At 35.4% G+C, this 15,127-nt stretch overlaps 1 protein-coding gene across 1 annotated transcript in view; it reads left to right on the top strand.

The window, feature by feature from the left end:
- The window catches only part of elg1 (enhanced level of genomic instability 1), a 15,497-nt gene extending 872 nt beyond the window's left edge, over positions 1-14,625 (top strand). The window contains exons 2-15 of the mRNA XM_027374495.2: positions 1,015-1,098; positions 2,975-6,012; positions 6,379-6,971; positions 7,081-7,213; positions 7,357-7,456; positions 7,922-8,453; positions 8,900-9,004; positions 9,433-9,569; positions 10,433-10,604; positions 10,821-10,900; positions 11,155-11,332; positions 11,494-11,669; positions 12,044-12,921; positions 13,048-14,625. Of these exons, the coding sequence (XP_027230296.2) occupies positions 1,075-1,098; positions 2,975-6,012; positions 6,379-6,971; positions 7,081-7,213; positions 7,357-7,456; positions 7,922-8,453; positions 8,900-9,004; positions 9,433-9,569; positions 10,433-10,604; positions 10,821-10,900; positions 11,155-11,332; positions 11,494-11,669; positions 12,044-12,921; positions 13,048-13,294 (6,393 nt within the window). The 5' untranslated portion in view covers positions 1,015-1,074 and the 3' untranslated portion in view covers positions 13,295-14,625. The remainder of the gene's footprint in view (positions 1-1,014; positions 1,099-2,974; positions 6,013-6,378; positions 6,972-7,080; positions 7,214-7,356; positions 7,457-7,921; positions 8,454-8,899; positions 9,005-9,432; positions 9,570-10,432; positions 10,605-10,820; positions 10,901-11,154; positions 11,333-11,493; positions 11,670-12,043; positions 12,922-13,047) is intronic.
- Positions 14,626-15,127: the final 502 nt, after the last annotated feature.

Below are 15,127 nucleotides of genomic sequence, written 5' to 3'. Positions count from 1 at the left end.
AAGTAGGCCTACATTTTATAAGGAAGTGTGTATTCAGCAACAAGTGGACTTAAAAAGCAATTGGTATAAGTCTTAAAAAAGTCTCAATAACATCTTAAATTTCATCAGCTTATACCTGTTTAAGGTAATTTTCAGAGTACCTTCACCTAACCTGTCGTGACAATTTTGGTATCAATGGATTCCTCTTATTCTCGACTTCCAAATATATCAAAATTATGCAGCGGACCTCCCCTCCCCCAACCCTGATAGCAGGGGAGGGCATGAAAGGTACCAGGGAAATTGCAGGGTAAAAATATGAATATATTCAGAATCAGTCTATATTGTTTGATCCTGGGAAGTTCCAAAGCATAATTTTGATACATTTGGGTATTAGAGAGTGAGAGGAATCCATCAATATCAAAATCATCATGATCAGTTATGCAAAGGTATTTAAAAAAATTACCAGAAATTGCACTCGCTGATATATGCCTAGTTCATAGCCATTGGGTGGGGGTCTGGTGGCAGAACCCCAAGCCTGGGAAGTCAAGATAATGGGGATGGGGGTTTGGCATTTCGTTCATACAGTGGTGTTTGTGGATTCGCAGGAGTGCCGTCACTTTGTTGCCATTTACCCATAATATTACATAGATTTGGTCCACAGTCTTTTAGAAATGCAGTTATCCTTTTAAGTGTTTACCAAAGTATTACATCTTGCACAACTTTCATATTTTTAAGATCATATGTTCCTTGTTAAAGTCTTTTAAACTGAAATGGTAATTATAATGGTTAAAGAATACTACTGTAAATTATGGCCACAATCCATAATTAACAATGAAGTCTTTTTCACAGCCAGTTTGCAAAGTTGCACAGAAGTTTCATGTCTAGCAATCAATGAATGTAGCCAGACAAGAGTACAATATCAAAAGTATATGTCTTTTAAGATATAATTGCGTGAGATTTTGATTATATATGTATTTTATATAGATATGTATGTACATAATCACCAAATTATTGACATTTTCTTTTCCGTTACAGAGGGAAGAGTAGACCCTCCCCAAGCATTTTACTCATGATTGGAGAAACCTGACTCCCACCATGCCGAGTGCCACTGAGGTGCAGGTAAGATAGTAGCATTCTTGCTTTTTCAGAGTTTTTGTTACTCTTATTTGTAGTTTAATTTGACTCCTTTTTCTTTTCTTTTTCTTCTTCAACTTCCTCCTCCTCCTTGTTCTCATTCTCCTCAATATCACTTAACATTTAGATCTCATTATAACTCCTAAATGATGGTTCCATGAAAGCCTAATTTCAAAAGATTTGGAGGTTTCTTGGATTTAATCTATCCAACATCATATGTCATTAGTATTTTTGCATGGCCAGCTTTGCCTTTGATTTATCTATTTATCTTCATTTTCTTGGAAATAGATTGTATAAGTGAAAATGAAGGGTGAAATGTAAAGGAATTTGTAAATGGTATTTGAAGTCTTGAGACTTCTGTCAGACTCCAGGGTTCTTTTGGGTTCTAGCCCATGCTGGTGTAGCTGGAAATGAGCAGGCAGACAAACTTGCTAAGGAGGAAGGGGCTTGAGGTGCTCCCCTCTCCCCACTACCCTTCAAAGGCCTATTTCCCCCTATTTGCCTGGCAGTTTGGAGATGGGAGGCTCTTGCTGGCAACACAAAGTTGGGAGAAATAAGTCCATCTGCTATTACTCCTTGGAGTTATGCTAACATTAAGAGTCTCCGTGACCAAACAGCCCTGACCTGTCTTCGGATAAGTCATATTCGACTAACCCACGGATGTCTCATGTCCAGAAAGGTTAAACCATATTATGAAGATTGCCTAGTCCCCCATGTTTGTGCAACACTTGCTGGTCGAGTGCCCTAGTATTAGAGATCTGCGAGAAAGGCATCTGTCCATCTGCCGGAAGCAGGATGGTACCTTCCACCTGTCTCTGATTCTGGGAGAAAACCTAACAGCTGGACATGAGGTCCTGGTTTTTATGAGTGAAGCTGGTCTTCTCATTAAGATATGATTAAGTGCATTATTCTACTATTTTGACTAAAAAAATATATTTTTCATTTATTTATTTATTTCATTACCCTTGATTTACAGTTGCAATTAATAAGTCAGTGCCATATGACCATGATGTTGTGGCACCAGGTGTGATTTTGACTAATCAGCCAATCAGTCAATCAAACTCCAGCATGCAGTACTGCAGTTTTTGATGGTGTGTGGTTATTAAAGGTGGTTTCTGTTCACTCGTCCTGATTAAGGAGATGGATGACTCAATATTATCATTCTTTACAGTACAGACATGCTCACCGGAGACAAAATCCCCAACTCCATGTCACAAACTTTATTCAGCAATCTTGGTTGCTATGACTGGGTGTACCCTTCAGACACTGTCCAAGGGAAGGATTGATGAGGGACTCTGCCCCCCAACACCCCCTGGCAAACATTGTTTTTACCTCATGGCTATATAGAGCTGATTACTTTGGAGCAATAGGTGGACTTAAGCTGTGAGCTGCACTTTATGCAATATTTTCCCATATTTGTGACATTATCTGCAGATCATTACTTGTACCAACAACTGAAACCATTTGTTCTCTACCAAAATATAATTGTCAGGCTGCCCTAACCTTGTGCATCTGATTTATATTTACATTTTTGTTTTTTGTTTTGATTATTTACAATTACATATTTGTGAAACCAGCATTATAAGATCATATGGTAGACACATGAAAAACAGTTAAAAGAAAAATTATGTGTTTGAATTTTATCTTTTACTTCTTTTCTTGTAATTTTCAGATTATTATTTCCAAACTGACATCGTTCCTCCTTTTTGGGGGGTCATCATAAATCAATTTCATTTTATAGCTTTACTTATAGACCATACCTATTTAGAGATCTTAGTTACTTTCAGAGGTGTATGAAATTATGACTTGATCTTTTTAATGGATATTCTTGATAAATACAAATATATCTTTGTCCTTCCAGAATGTCCCCCCACGGGAAAAGGGGCAAAGGGGTATAGACTCCTTTTTTAAGAGCCCAAAAGCATCTCCTGTAGTCAAGGACAAGAAAGATCTGTTTTCATATTTCAAGAAAGTAAACAGCAGTCCAGACCACTTAAATGGAACAACTCAAAAGGAGAGCAAAGAAGAGGAAGGATTGGAATTGTATGTTGTCGAGAAGGAAAAGGAGGATAATGAAATATCTGGAAATGAGAGTGAAGTTGCCATATCAATTGATGTGGAGAGTGAAGGAAGTGATACAGAAATGGATGAGCAAACATCCTCCGAGACAGATGGGTCATCCACGGAAAATTTCACAGAGGAGGGGTCTAGTGCATCCATGTCCGAAGATGAACCAGAGGTGGTAGAGGTAGTAAGGGAGAAAGTCGGCAAGAGCAGTGAAAAAAATACAGAAGGATTGAGTTCCGGGAAACAGAACATCTTTGCATTCATGATGGCTAACAGAAGTAAACAAAATGAAGTGTTGAAGGAAATGAGAGAAGAGGAGGAATCTGTTGAAAAGGACAGTTCAGAAACATTGCCAAATAAAAAAGGTGTTATTAGTAATAGTGAGGAGGAAGAATGTGAAGGCAAGAAGAGTAAAAAGTTAAATGAATCAAATGATACTGTGCATACTACTGTGGTTGAAAATGATAGAAAGAAGAAAATAAGGAAAGAGAAACGGACAGTACATAGGAACAGGAAATCTGTCGGTAAAAATGTGCAATTGACAGAGACTGAATCATCATCAGAAAGCTGTGAAGAACTTGAAGTAGTCTTCCAGAAAAATGATGATACTTGTGAGAGTGACTCCCACACCCCTGCTGTAGCAACCAAACCCAAACTTAATAAAGTGTCTGCATCATACTCTGGTGGAAATGCTTTTGCTTTTATGATGGCAAATAGACACAAGCAGGAAAAAGCACTTTCAGAGAATGAATCAGGAAAAGGAGAGACCAGTGAGGGTGACAATAGTGAAAACTCAAATGCTCCCACAGACATTACAGAGAAGAAGAAGAACAGAGGAAGGGGTAGAAAGAAAAAGCAAGAAGATTTAGATTCATCACTGGCTGATTTTGAGGTTTCAGAGAAAGAGGAACCAAAGAAGATTAGTAAGGTAAGGAAAATTGTAAGGAAGAAGAAAACAGATATTGCAGTTTCTGAGAAATCAAATCCTCCAGTTCAGACATCTGAAGTAAAAATAGAAGAAGGAGTCAGACAACCCAAGATTCCAATTCAAACAACTGAAACCAAAATACAAGAAAAGGACACCGTAAAAATTGCAGAGACTGTCTGTAAAAACATTTCTGAAGCTACAAGAACTGATGGTTCAGAAAGGAACACTGATAACATTGCAATGTCAGGTGCAGACCAGAAATGTCAGACAAGTATTAAGAATGAAAGAGATGCACCTGAAAAGAAATCTCTTACTGAGACTGCAGAATATGAAGACAACAATATTAGGCAAAAGAATGGTAACATAAAAGCTCCTAAGGCTAAGAAAGGCAGAGTAGTAGCAGCGAAAAGGAAAAAACAGAAAATTAATACTCAAAATATAGTAGTAAAAGACAAATCAGAACAAGGAACAAACAATATGGCTGAGATCCCTGTAGAAAAAGATGTTACGGCTGAGATCCCTGTAGAAAAAGATGTTACGGCTGAGATCCCTGTAGAAAAAGATGTTACGGCTGAGATCCCTGTAGAAAAAAATATTAAAGCTGAGATCCCTGTGGAAAAAAATGTTATGGCTGAGATCCCAGTTGAAAAGAATGCTACAGAAGAAAGACCAATCAAATCGGAGAAAATAAAAAAGGAGAAAGGGGTTAAAAACAAGAAAAATATAGCTGCAGTGGAAGTTTCCAGTATGGAAAAAGATGAAACTGCAGAAGCTGTGGAACCACCCAGAAAGAGAAGAAGGAAAAAAGTAGACTATGTAGTAGACTCTGATGAAGAAGAAGTCATTAATCATCAAACAAACCACAAAGTTAATCCTGAGAAAACAGGAGACAAAGAGGACACTATAACTGATGCTGACACAGAAAATAGTTCAAAAAAGAGAAACATATCAACCTTCTTCAAAAAAATCTCCAAAGAAGAGAAGGCGGCTGAGAGAAGCAAGAACATTTTTACAGTCAAGGCTGACGTTCATGCTCCCTGTGATGGAAAGCTAGAATCCAGCCAAGTGGAACAGGCAGTAAAGAGAAAAAATTTGCAAAGTAATGAAACTGCTGAGAAAGAGAATGTCAGTAACATCCCCAAAGACAAAAAGAATGATAGAAGAATCAGTAGAAGGATAAAGAAAAGACAAGAACTTGAGGAGCTAAACAAGATAGAATTACTTGAGCAGATTACGCCAACTAACTCGCCTGTTAAGTTACCAGCACAGAATTTAAGAGAGATTAATATAACAAGTAACAAATTATCAAAGGAAAGTGGGATGGGCACGATCACTGAGACAGCAGTAGTGGAGAGTAAAACCTCTGAAACGAAGAATAACAATATTGCAAAGAAAGTAAGAAATAAGGCAAATAAGAGAATATTACAAGAAGAGGAAAATGATTGTGCCAAAATAGAAGAGAGTAAGCATGGAGATGAGGCTAATATTCCCCTGCAAGATCTTCCTTTAAATGAAGAAAACACAGAAAAGAACGAACCTGCAAAGAAGTCTAGAAGAAGATTGTCAAGGAAGGCAGTCATTGAACCTCCAGTTGTAGTGGATCAAGCTGATCTCTCAAAAGAGAATGATTTACCTAAGTCGATAGTAGAAAGTACAGAAAATCCATCCTCAAAGCCGGATAGCACAGGGGATGAGATCTTTCCTAAAAGTACCAGAGCTACCAGAGCCAGGGGTGTAAACAAATCAGCACAAGATAGTACTGACACTGATACAAGCATAGGGTCCAAGAAGAGATCGCCAAGAACAAGAAATAACCTGTTATCGGATTCCATGGAGAGTGAGGATGATAAGGAGAATGTTGTTCACTATACATCTACACTCATTCATAAACCTGGGAAACTGAGGTTAGTATTATATTTAATGATAGTTTGTGTATGTGTGTGTTTGTAGGTGAATCAAACACACCTTAAATATAATTTAAGTTTTTACATAGCTATTGTTCACTTGTATTAAGAATGGTGAGCTAGATTATGTTTTAAATAGCAGTAGTTTCTTACCAAATTTAATATTGCACGTCATTTACGTATGAAACAATGATGATATACAGAAGCCCAGAATGTTTTCCCTTAGAGTTGAGTGTTCTTCACTCCTTTTTGGTTGAGACATCATGATAGTTGACACTTTGATCGCTGATTTTCTTTTAATATTTTGTATAGACTTTTTTCATCTTTTGTTTTCTAATTAAATGTTTTTGTGTATATATATTCCAGCCTGAGATTGAAGAAAGTTCAACCATCTTTGAAGACCAAGACCAAAGGAAGAAAATCTTTAAGCCTAAAGCACAATAACGTAGCTGAGAGTTGCCCTGTGAAGGCCAAAGCTCGTGAACTTGTTCAAAAGGCTAAACTAGCCAAAAGGAGTCCCAAGGGAAAAGTGAAGAGACTGAGCATGAGTAGAACCAAAAAGAAAGCTCTGAGCAATCATGTTGTGAAGAAGATAGTTGAACAGAATGTGGTACAAGTTAATATGGTACAAACTGATAATGATGATGTGGTCCTTATTGATGATGAAGCTTCACCAGTCAAGCCAACAAAAAAGAAAAAGCAGATGCTTCTCAAGCCTCCAACTGCATCAACTCCCAAGACAAAACTAGTAAAAAGGAAAGTTATTAGAAGTAAAAAAGCAAATCAAAAGGAACCAGAGGAGGTCGAGGTTCTGGAAAGCTCTGCTGGCGAGTCTTCAAGGAGATCCTCACGGCAAGCAGCAGCAAATGCAAAGAAAATGATAGAAGAACAGCAGGAAGTTGAAGAAGAAGTAATAGTTGAGAAGACCAAGAAGGCTGAGAAAGAGAAACCTGTGAAAGGTAATTACTTATGATATTTCTGTGCTGGAATATTTTGCAGTATACAGGTATTGTATAAAATGAAGAAAAAGACAAAAGATGTTATAATGTCATTCTTATTGCTTCGCAGAATCCAAGCTTGCACCAATATTTTGTAAGAAGAAGGTTGTAGAACTCTCACCTTCAAAACTGAAAGCTCGACAAGACTTCCTACAGTCCGGTGTACCTGATCAGATCAAGAAGCAAGTGTTGATTGAGAAGAGGTAAAGTGGTTATTATTATATTTGTCTCTGTCCTAACAGATATTGTTAGTTGTATTCATGCTTATACTACTGGGTTGTAATAAATGACTATCAGTCTTGAATGTATAACCATAGACATTCAGATTTTCCTTGCTCTGTTGCAGTCAGGAGGACGAAGTCAGTGAGTGGCCACCATTCCCAGCTGTCAGTCATGTCCAACAGAAGAGTGATACAGATAGTGTTTGGAGTCTTGTCTCTCCAAATGTGAGTATAGATCGCAGTTTTTAGGGGTAGGCCCATGTGGTAATAGGTGTATGGATATGTGTCATAAGTGTGCCACTGAGAAAGTGATATGTTGTGTTATGAGATGTTACTGGAAGATGCCTTGGTTAAAGTTTGTGATAATGTATATGAAGAAAAGGGTTTCTCAGCTATTGTTTAATTGTACTGTTACTAAAATAGAAATTTATGTACTTTTGATTAGAATTGCTTACCTATGTTCATTCACAATAAGTAACCTGCTTCAGGTAGCCCAGTATAAATCCTGTATTGAAAGATTGTCAATAATCTAAACCATTAACACAAAACTGATACCACATTAGCAACTATAAATTGATGGCATTAACTCTGTGCTCAAGATAGTTTTTAATTTGGGTCAGGTCAAAAGTATTAGTAGTATGTATTATTATTTTTTTAGGCTTTCCTTAAAATTAATTAACATCTTTTCAGATTGAGAAGCTGAGAGAAACAAATGAAAGGGATTCCTCATTAGTGCCACTGGAAACAAAAATATATAGCACTGATATGATGTCTAAATTAAACAAAGATAAATCTAGTACAAAATTGGGAGTAGGTAATAATCCAACACTGGACCTAGCAAGCATTGTTGCAATCCTTCTCAGCCTAAAGAAGGAAAACCCCTACTTTCCTGCCTTTTCAGTCTTCAAATCTTACCTAGACTTGAAAAAGGATGCTGTAGATTTGTATAAAAAAGAATTAGAAAAGGAAGAATCCAAGATTAAGGTAATAGACCTGGAAGAAGAAGAGGAAGAGGCCAAGAGAGGAAAGCGGAAGAGAAGAAGCAAGGGGTCAGGAGGAAGCAAACGATCAAGACTAAGTGGAGCAAAAGGGAAAAAGAAGGCAGCCGAGGAAATGGGTGAAGATCAAGACACTTCACTTCCCTTGTGGCAGGAGAGAATTCCACATGCATGGACACAAGTTTTCACACCCAAACATACCAATCAGGTCATCGGTAATACAGGTAAGGTCAATCTTATTTAAGTTTGATGTATAGAGATACAAATCAGAAAATATTTGTGGGATTGGGAGTGGGAAGTCATATAGACAGATAGGTACACAGATAGATGATCATATACATTTAAATGAACTGCATATCATATATTTAGACAGTTTTGGGGAAAAAATGCGATTGTAATAGAGCTGATTGATTCTAACACATGGCCATAGCGACTTGCCTTCTCATAGTGCCTGTAAAGGTAGAGATCGTAACATGCCTCTAATTATATCATTATGCAAAAACTTTCTGAATGACTTATTGTTCACCTATTTTATATATATATATATATATATATATATATATATATATATATATATATATATATAAAGTAATTGCAAAAGCACAAGTTTTGAGATATACACTGTATGCATATATAACTTGTCGATGGTTAATGAAATGTCTATCACCAGGTCATATCAGAAAAATGAAGATGTGGCTGCAGGAGTGGAAAAGGAAGTCAGAGATATATGCTAATAAAGAGAAGAATGGGAAAAAGAAGAAAACATTTAGAAAAGGTAACATATTTGCCCTCTTCCTCCTCCACCTCTTTGTCCTTCTCCTCTTCGACCTCCACCTCTTTGTCCTTCTCCTCTTCGACCTCCATCTCCTCCTCTTCCCCATTCTCCTCCGTCTCTTCCTCCTCCTCCTCCACTTCCCCTTCCCCCTCTCCCTCCTCATACCTCTCTGCTTCCTTCCTTAAGCTATTGCTATTGTAAAAGCTGAATTCTCCTCCTCTTCATTTTCAATCTTTATTAAGTATTCATATTTTTATATATATATATATATATATATATATATATATATATATATATATATATATTATATATTTTTTTGTTTTTCTTCTTTCTTTCTTTCTTTCTTTCTTTCTTTCTTTCTTTTTTTCTTTCTTTCTTACTTTCTTTTGAGAGTAAAAAATATATATCTAACAGAAATGTTTTTTCAGATGACGACTTCCTGGTATCAGATGATTCCAGCAGTTTTGGCGATGACGACTTTGTTAACACATTTTTGTTGTCTGGACCTCCTGGTATCGGCAAGACCTCAGCTGTCTATGCTCTTGCTACCGAGCTTGGTTACAAGGTAAATTAATCCTGGGACTATTGAATATGATAAATGGCTGTCGTAATGTTGTTATTATCACTATTATTATTATTTATTTGTTGTTAAAGATGTATTTAAAGTCAGAGGCATTTAATGATTGAAATAATTAGGGATTATTGATTCTCAGCAAACTTTGATTCAGTAAAATCTTGTCATTTAGTGATTTAGAAATTTTTTTCTTTTCATTTTAGTATTTCATAGTCACAAGTACTGTGGAAATATAAATTTGGTGCTGTCATTATTGACATTTCAGTAAAATTTAGTTATTATTGATTGATATTATATCACTCTTATACAGTTTTTTCATTCCACTTGATTCCCTTATCTTTTTTGATATAAGAAAATTAATTGATTAAGAACCCATTGCTGTAGGTTACATGTACTGTCCACCATAAGTTTCTTTTGTGAATTTTGTTTGCACATAAATGGCTCCACAAGTGCATAGCCACAAGGATCCAAGTAGCGGGCCTCCGTGACCTTACCTGGTATCCCCTTTCAATGAGCTTTTTGGATTTTTTGTCGTCTTTTCTAATACTATTGACACTGATGCTGATATCATTATTAATTTTATGATTCTTATGTTATTAACAGTAGTAATAAAAATAAAAGATAAAGGAAAAATCTTCCTGAAAGTGGAGGATAAACAGGTGATATAGGTAGGACTAATAATTTACTTCTTGGTGACTGAACACCATAGGAGCCATCTATGTGTATACACAGTTAATAAAATAGAATTGCATTTGGCATGGCATGAATTTTTGCTATTCTGGCATCATTGGGTTATAAAAATGAAGATTTAAAAAAAAATCAATGGGAACCCTAATAGTGCAATCTTTCACCAGGTGCTGGAGGTAAATGCATCCTCAAGACGACAGGGAAGACAAGTCATGACTCAGCTGGCTGAGGCCACGCAATCTCACTCGGTGTCTAGTAAAACGTCCCAACAGCCTGCCAACACCTTGACAGCCATGTTTGCTGCCAAGGCAACTAATACTAAGCCTTCTCCAAAGAAAGGTGGGTTTTTCTACTATTTTGAATTGTTAAAGTTAATTTTTATTTTTATGGCTAACCTTTGTACCTTATATTATTGTTGATTGGTTTCATCCTGGAATGAATTTTTGCAAATTAAAAGCTTAGGTTTACAGTCTAGTAATATTATTGCAAGTTAAAAGCTATTTACCTACATAATGATACTGTGTAACTATATTGTTTTTTTAATATTGTTTACAGTAAACCTCCATGAAGAAAGCCAGACCTCCAACAAAGATTTAGAGAGCAAAAAGAAAGTAGCACTTGTCTTGTTTGAAGATGTAAGTATTGTCGGATCAAAGTATTACATGAAATTGATAGACCAGTAAATAGATCAGTAATGGTTGTAAATAAATTGGTAAGGATTTGGTGTGAATTGTTAAATAATTTTGGCTTCCTCTTTTGATAGAAATTCTTTAAGGATGACTGTTGCACTGCATGATGAAAAAGTAACTAGCTTTGTTTTTTGTCAAGTATTTTTATACATTTAGCTCCCCTTTTTTTTAACTAATTTTTACTTTACCCTTTTTTGCAGATTGATATTGTTTTTGAAGAATGGGATGAAGGTTTTATCACAACAGTCAATAATTTCATGGCCACTAGCAAGAGACCAATTATCTTGACCGTCAGTGACTCATCACCAAATGTGCTTGCCAAAATAAAAGGAAATTATGAAAAATTAGACTTTGCATCCCCTCCAGAGGATCTTATAGGTACGTTTATAGAATTAATATACTTGTTTATTGTTTGTTACTGTTATTATTCACGACATTGTTACCAATATATATGAATATCTCTTTATACTTATTTCATCATGATCAGCTTGATCATGAAATGTCAAATAAATCCTCTAATGATTTTAATTTGTCTACAGCACATCACCTACAATTGGTCTGCCTTGCAAATGGCCACCATATATGTTTAAAAGATGTACAAACTCTTGTTCATGTCAACAAAGGGGATGTCCGACAGTCATTACATGATCTTCAGCTTTGGACGATATCTGGATCATCATTCCAGACATGTGATTGTCTGGAAAATAGTCAAAAGGTTTGTCTTAATTTTTTCTTTAAAGTGTGAGATATTATCATATGATGAATATGGATGTAACAGTCTTGACTTTTAGTGAAAATAAGATAAAAAATATATATATATATTGTAAGATTGATATATGGGTAGGTAAACAGATAGTATAAAATAATGAGGATAGTTATTTAAACCATATTACAGTATCCGGACAACCAGCATGTAATGATTCTTACATGTTATATGATAAAACAAGTAAACTATTGTTGACTTCTTCCTTTCATTCTTTTAGCTTTCCATACCTCTGTTCATCTTTTTCTTCTCTAGTATCTGAAAGCAGTCCTACTATTTTGAATATACATTAAATTTACTTATTTGTACTCCTCTTTTATTTCCAGGATAATTCTGAGACAAACAAGGAGGAAAAGCATAGTAATTCTTCTAAAATTGTGAAAGATTTAAGTCTTGCTGACATATTCCCAGATGCAGATCAGTTAGACACTTCAAATGTTGAATTGTACAAGTCTGGGTTATGGGGGAAAAGTAAAGGAAGTGCAGCATTTGAAAGCAAAGCAGTTCTCCATTGTGATAGAAGAAAAATTACTCTGGAAAAACAGCAGGAGTCTGAAGGGAACATCTGCTGGTCCCAGATTTCAAGCAACCTCCCCTTACTCCTCCCTCTTCCTCTCACCGAGACAGAGGACACAAAACCCAAGTATCCTCTCCAGCCTGACGACCCCCTCCTCAAGACCACTCCTCTGTGGCAGAGACACAGCTGGCTCTCAATTGATGAAGATGAAGAAGAGTCGGAACAGCAGCCTGTGACTGAGGAGAAGAAGGAGAAAGAGGAGGTGGAGGAGGAGAAGGAAGTAAAAGAAAATGCTCAAAAAATTCCTCCCAATATACAGAAATCATCCAGACAGTGTTTAGAGTCGATGGCCCATCTTTATGACACAATTGCCCAGCTGGATGTCCTTGATTCATCTCAGTTTGAAACTTATTCTGGAAAGGGGATAGAGGAACGCGGATGGTGGACAAGACAGCCCATGGCAGGCCTTAGTGACGAACAAGATAACTGTGATCTTCCCTGGGCAGCTCATAACTTGACTAATGAACTCGTCCAGTTCATAGGCCAGAGAGCTGTGAAATATTGTCATGAAGAATTATCAGCTGCACTACCCAAAGATTCAGTAACAGAGTGGCCTCAGTTGTCTCTCAAGATCCATAATGATATGAGGGTACCAAGTCTGATACCACATAAGTCCAAAGCCAACAGGTATATATTTGTAGCATTTATTAATGAGCCTAGGTGTATACTGATTGACATATTGTTCATTGCTTAAAATGGTAACATTGTAGAGTGAATGCTTTTTTGTAATACATTTTCTTTCTTTCATTTCAGCCTCAGACAAGAACATCAACGTATAGCAGCATCCATAACTAAATGTCTGCCAGCTGTGAACTATCTTAACAAAAACACATCCATGGACCACTTATCCTGTATACGAAGCCTCATTAGATATGATGAGCTTAGTGCTGCAATAAGTAAAAACAGAAGAGGAAGAAGATTTTTAAGCAATGTTGCACACTTAGGCATTGATTTATCAGCTGAGGAAAAATTAAAAACAGCCAATGCACTATTGAGCTAGCTAGACTTGTGAATCTTTTTACACATTGTAATTATAATTTTTTTACTGTAGCCATTTATTTTCTATTTATAAAATATCTATGCAAGTAAATGAAAGTTTAAAAATTCAGATAAAGTTTTAAATATTTTAAGAAATATTGAGAGGTTATTTTAGGTACATATTCACATTTGTGTCATTGCATCTCATATTTTTATAATCATTGTATCATTATTTTATAAAGTCGTATCATGGAAAATAGTAAAATTTTATAATATATAATCTGATAGTTTCTTTGCTAAAACCAGTTCTTATTTATTAGTAGTCAAATAATTTAATGGTATGTCACCAAGTGACCTTATTAGATATCTATTTAATACCAGTTGAAAAATCTGGACTGTCCTATCATATAACAACTATGCAAAAGCCTAATTTTTTATACATGTCAAATGTAATCTTTACTGTTTTCATTTTCATTTTTCTGCAGCTCATTCTTCTTTTGTATCTCATATTAACTTCACCTCCCACCATTCACTAATCATATATGCCATTGTTGATTAGTAAGTCCATGCCTGCCTCACAGTGCTAAAGTCCGATACTCGCATCCCCAAGCAGTTAGGACGGGCATCTAATCAGGGCAAAGGTATCCATAATCTGATTAAAGGAGTCTCCAGGCATAGACAAGATCGTTACCATCTGCATGTTTAAATTTCTCTCTCCTTTCCTTTTCATTTTATGTTTTTAATCTTTCCCCTGCTACTTGTTTCAAGGTGAGTTCTTGCTATCGTGTATCTTTCCCTTTTCTTCTATCCACTCTTTATATATCTATAAATGATGTTTTTGGTTTCTTTATCTTGGCTTGAGCAGGATATGAATATGATACAACTTTATTAATGATTTATTTATATATTTATTTCCAAGAAATGAAACATTTGTTTGGAGGTCAGTCTGACTGCTTTTCATACAAGATTGACTCTTAACTAGTGTATTTTGTAGCAGCAGTTTTTGGAAATCCATTGCCAAAAGGATTCGTTAATTTTGTGGGATGAATCAATAATCTATATTTTCATGCATTCAGACATGTCATATGTTTTAACAGTGACAGTTTTCATTAAATTGTGCAATAGTTTGTAAGATAATTGTATGAATGAGTTAAAAAAAATTGTTTTGTTGTGAATTATGTATTTTAGTGTTTGCAGAAAAGTGGCCATCTTATGTATTAACTGTATTTTAAAGTCTTTTACATGAATTTTTATTTAAGTAATATCAGTTTTTACTTTTTTGGTTTAAATACATATAATATCTTAGGCCATGGGAATGTACAAATTCTTTTAATAAACCCGATTTTCAATACATTGTTGTGATTTATGAAACTTTATAGTATACATTGATACTGATACTAAACAAGCTTATTTAATCTAAGAATTGTACAAATGGTTTCAGACAACAGAATGTTTGTATAGATGAGGGACTTTGATGAATGCCATCTTAAAGTACCCATTGCAGATAAAATGTAAATTGTGAACATTTATAAACAATGATTTGATTACAGTTCATGGGATTATATATTTACAAAATACACTAAAACTAAAAAAATAGGTACATGACATTGAATAAGTATTAACACAAACAGAATACAAATATACAAATAAAATATAATACAGCATCTAATCAAACAAAACTAAGCACAAGAACAAAGAAAAACTATACAGCGAGATACATGTTTATAGGAAATATGATGGTTGAGACAAGTAATAGCCGGACTATATAATCGTTTGATGTTTACACTACATATCCGAGCTTAGGTTGTCAGCATACTTATTAGGTGTTTCTTGAGGTGAAATTTAAAGCTCTTGA

This window comes from Penaeus vannamei, chromosome 23 (genome assembly GCF_042767895.1).
Source record: "Penaeus vannamei isolate JL-2024 chromosome 23, ASM4276789v1, whole genome shotgun sequence".
NCBI lineage: Eukaryota > Metazoa > Arthropoda > Malacostraca > Decapoda > Penaeidae > Penaeus > Penaeus vannamei.
Note: the sequence above shows the minus strand (reverse complement) of the source record. Positions and strands in the feature narration are given on the sequence as shown.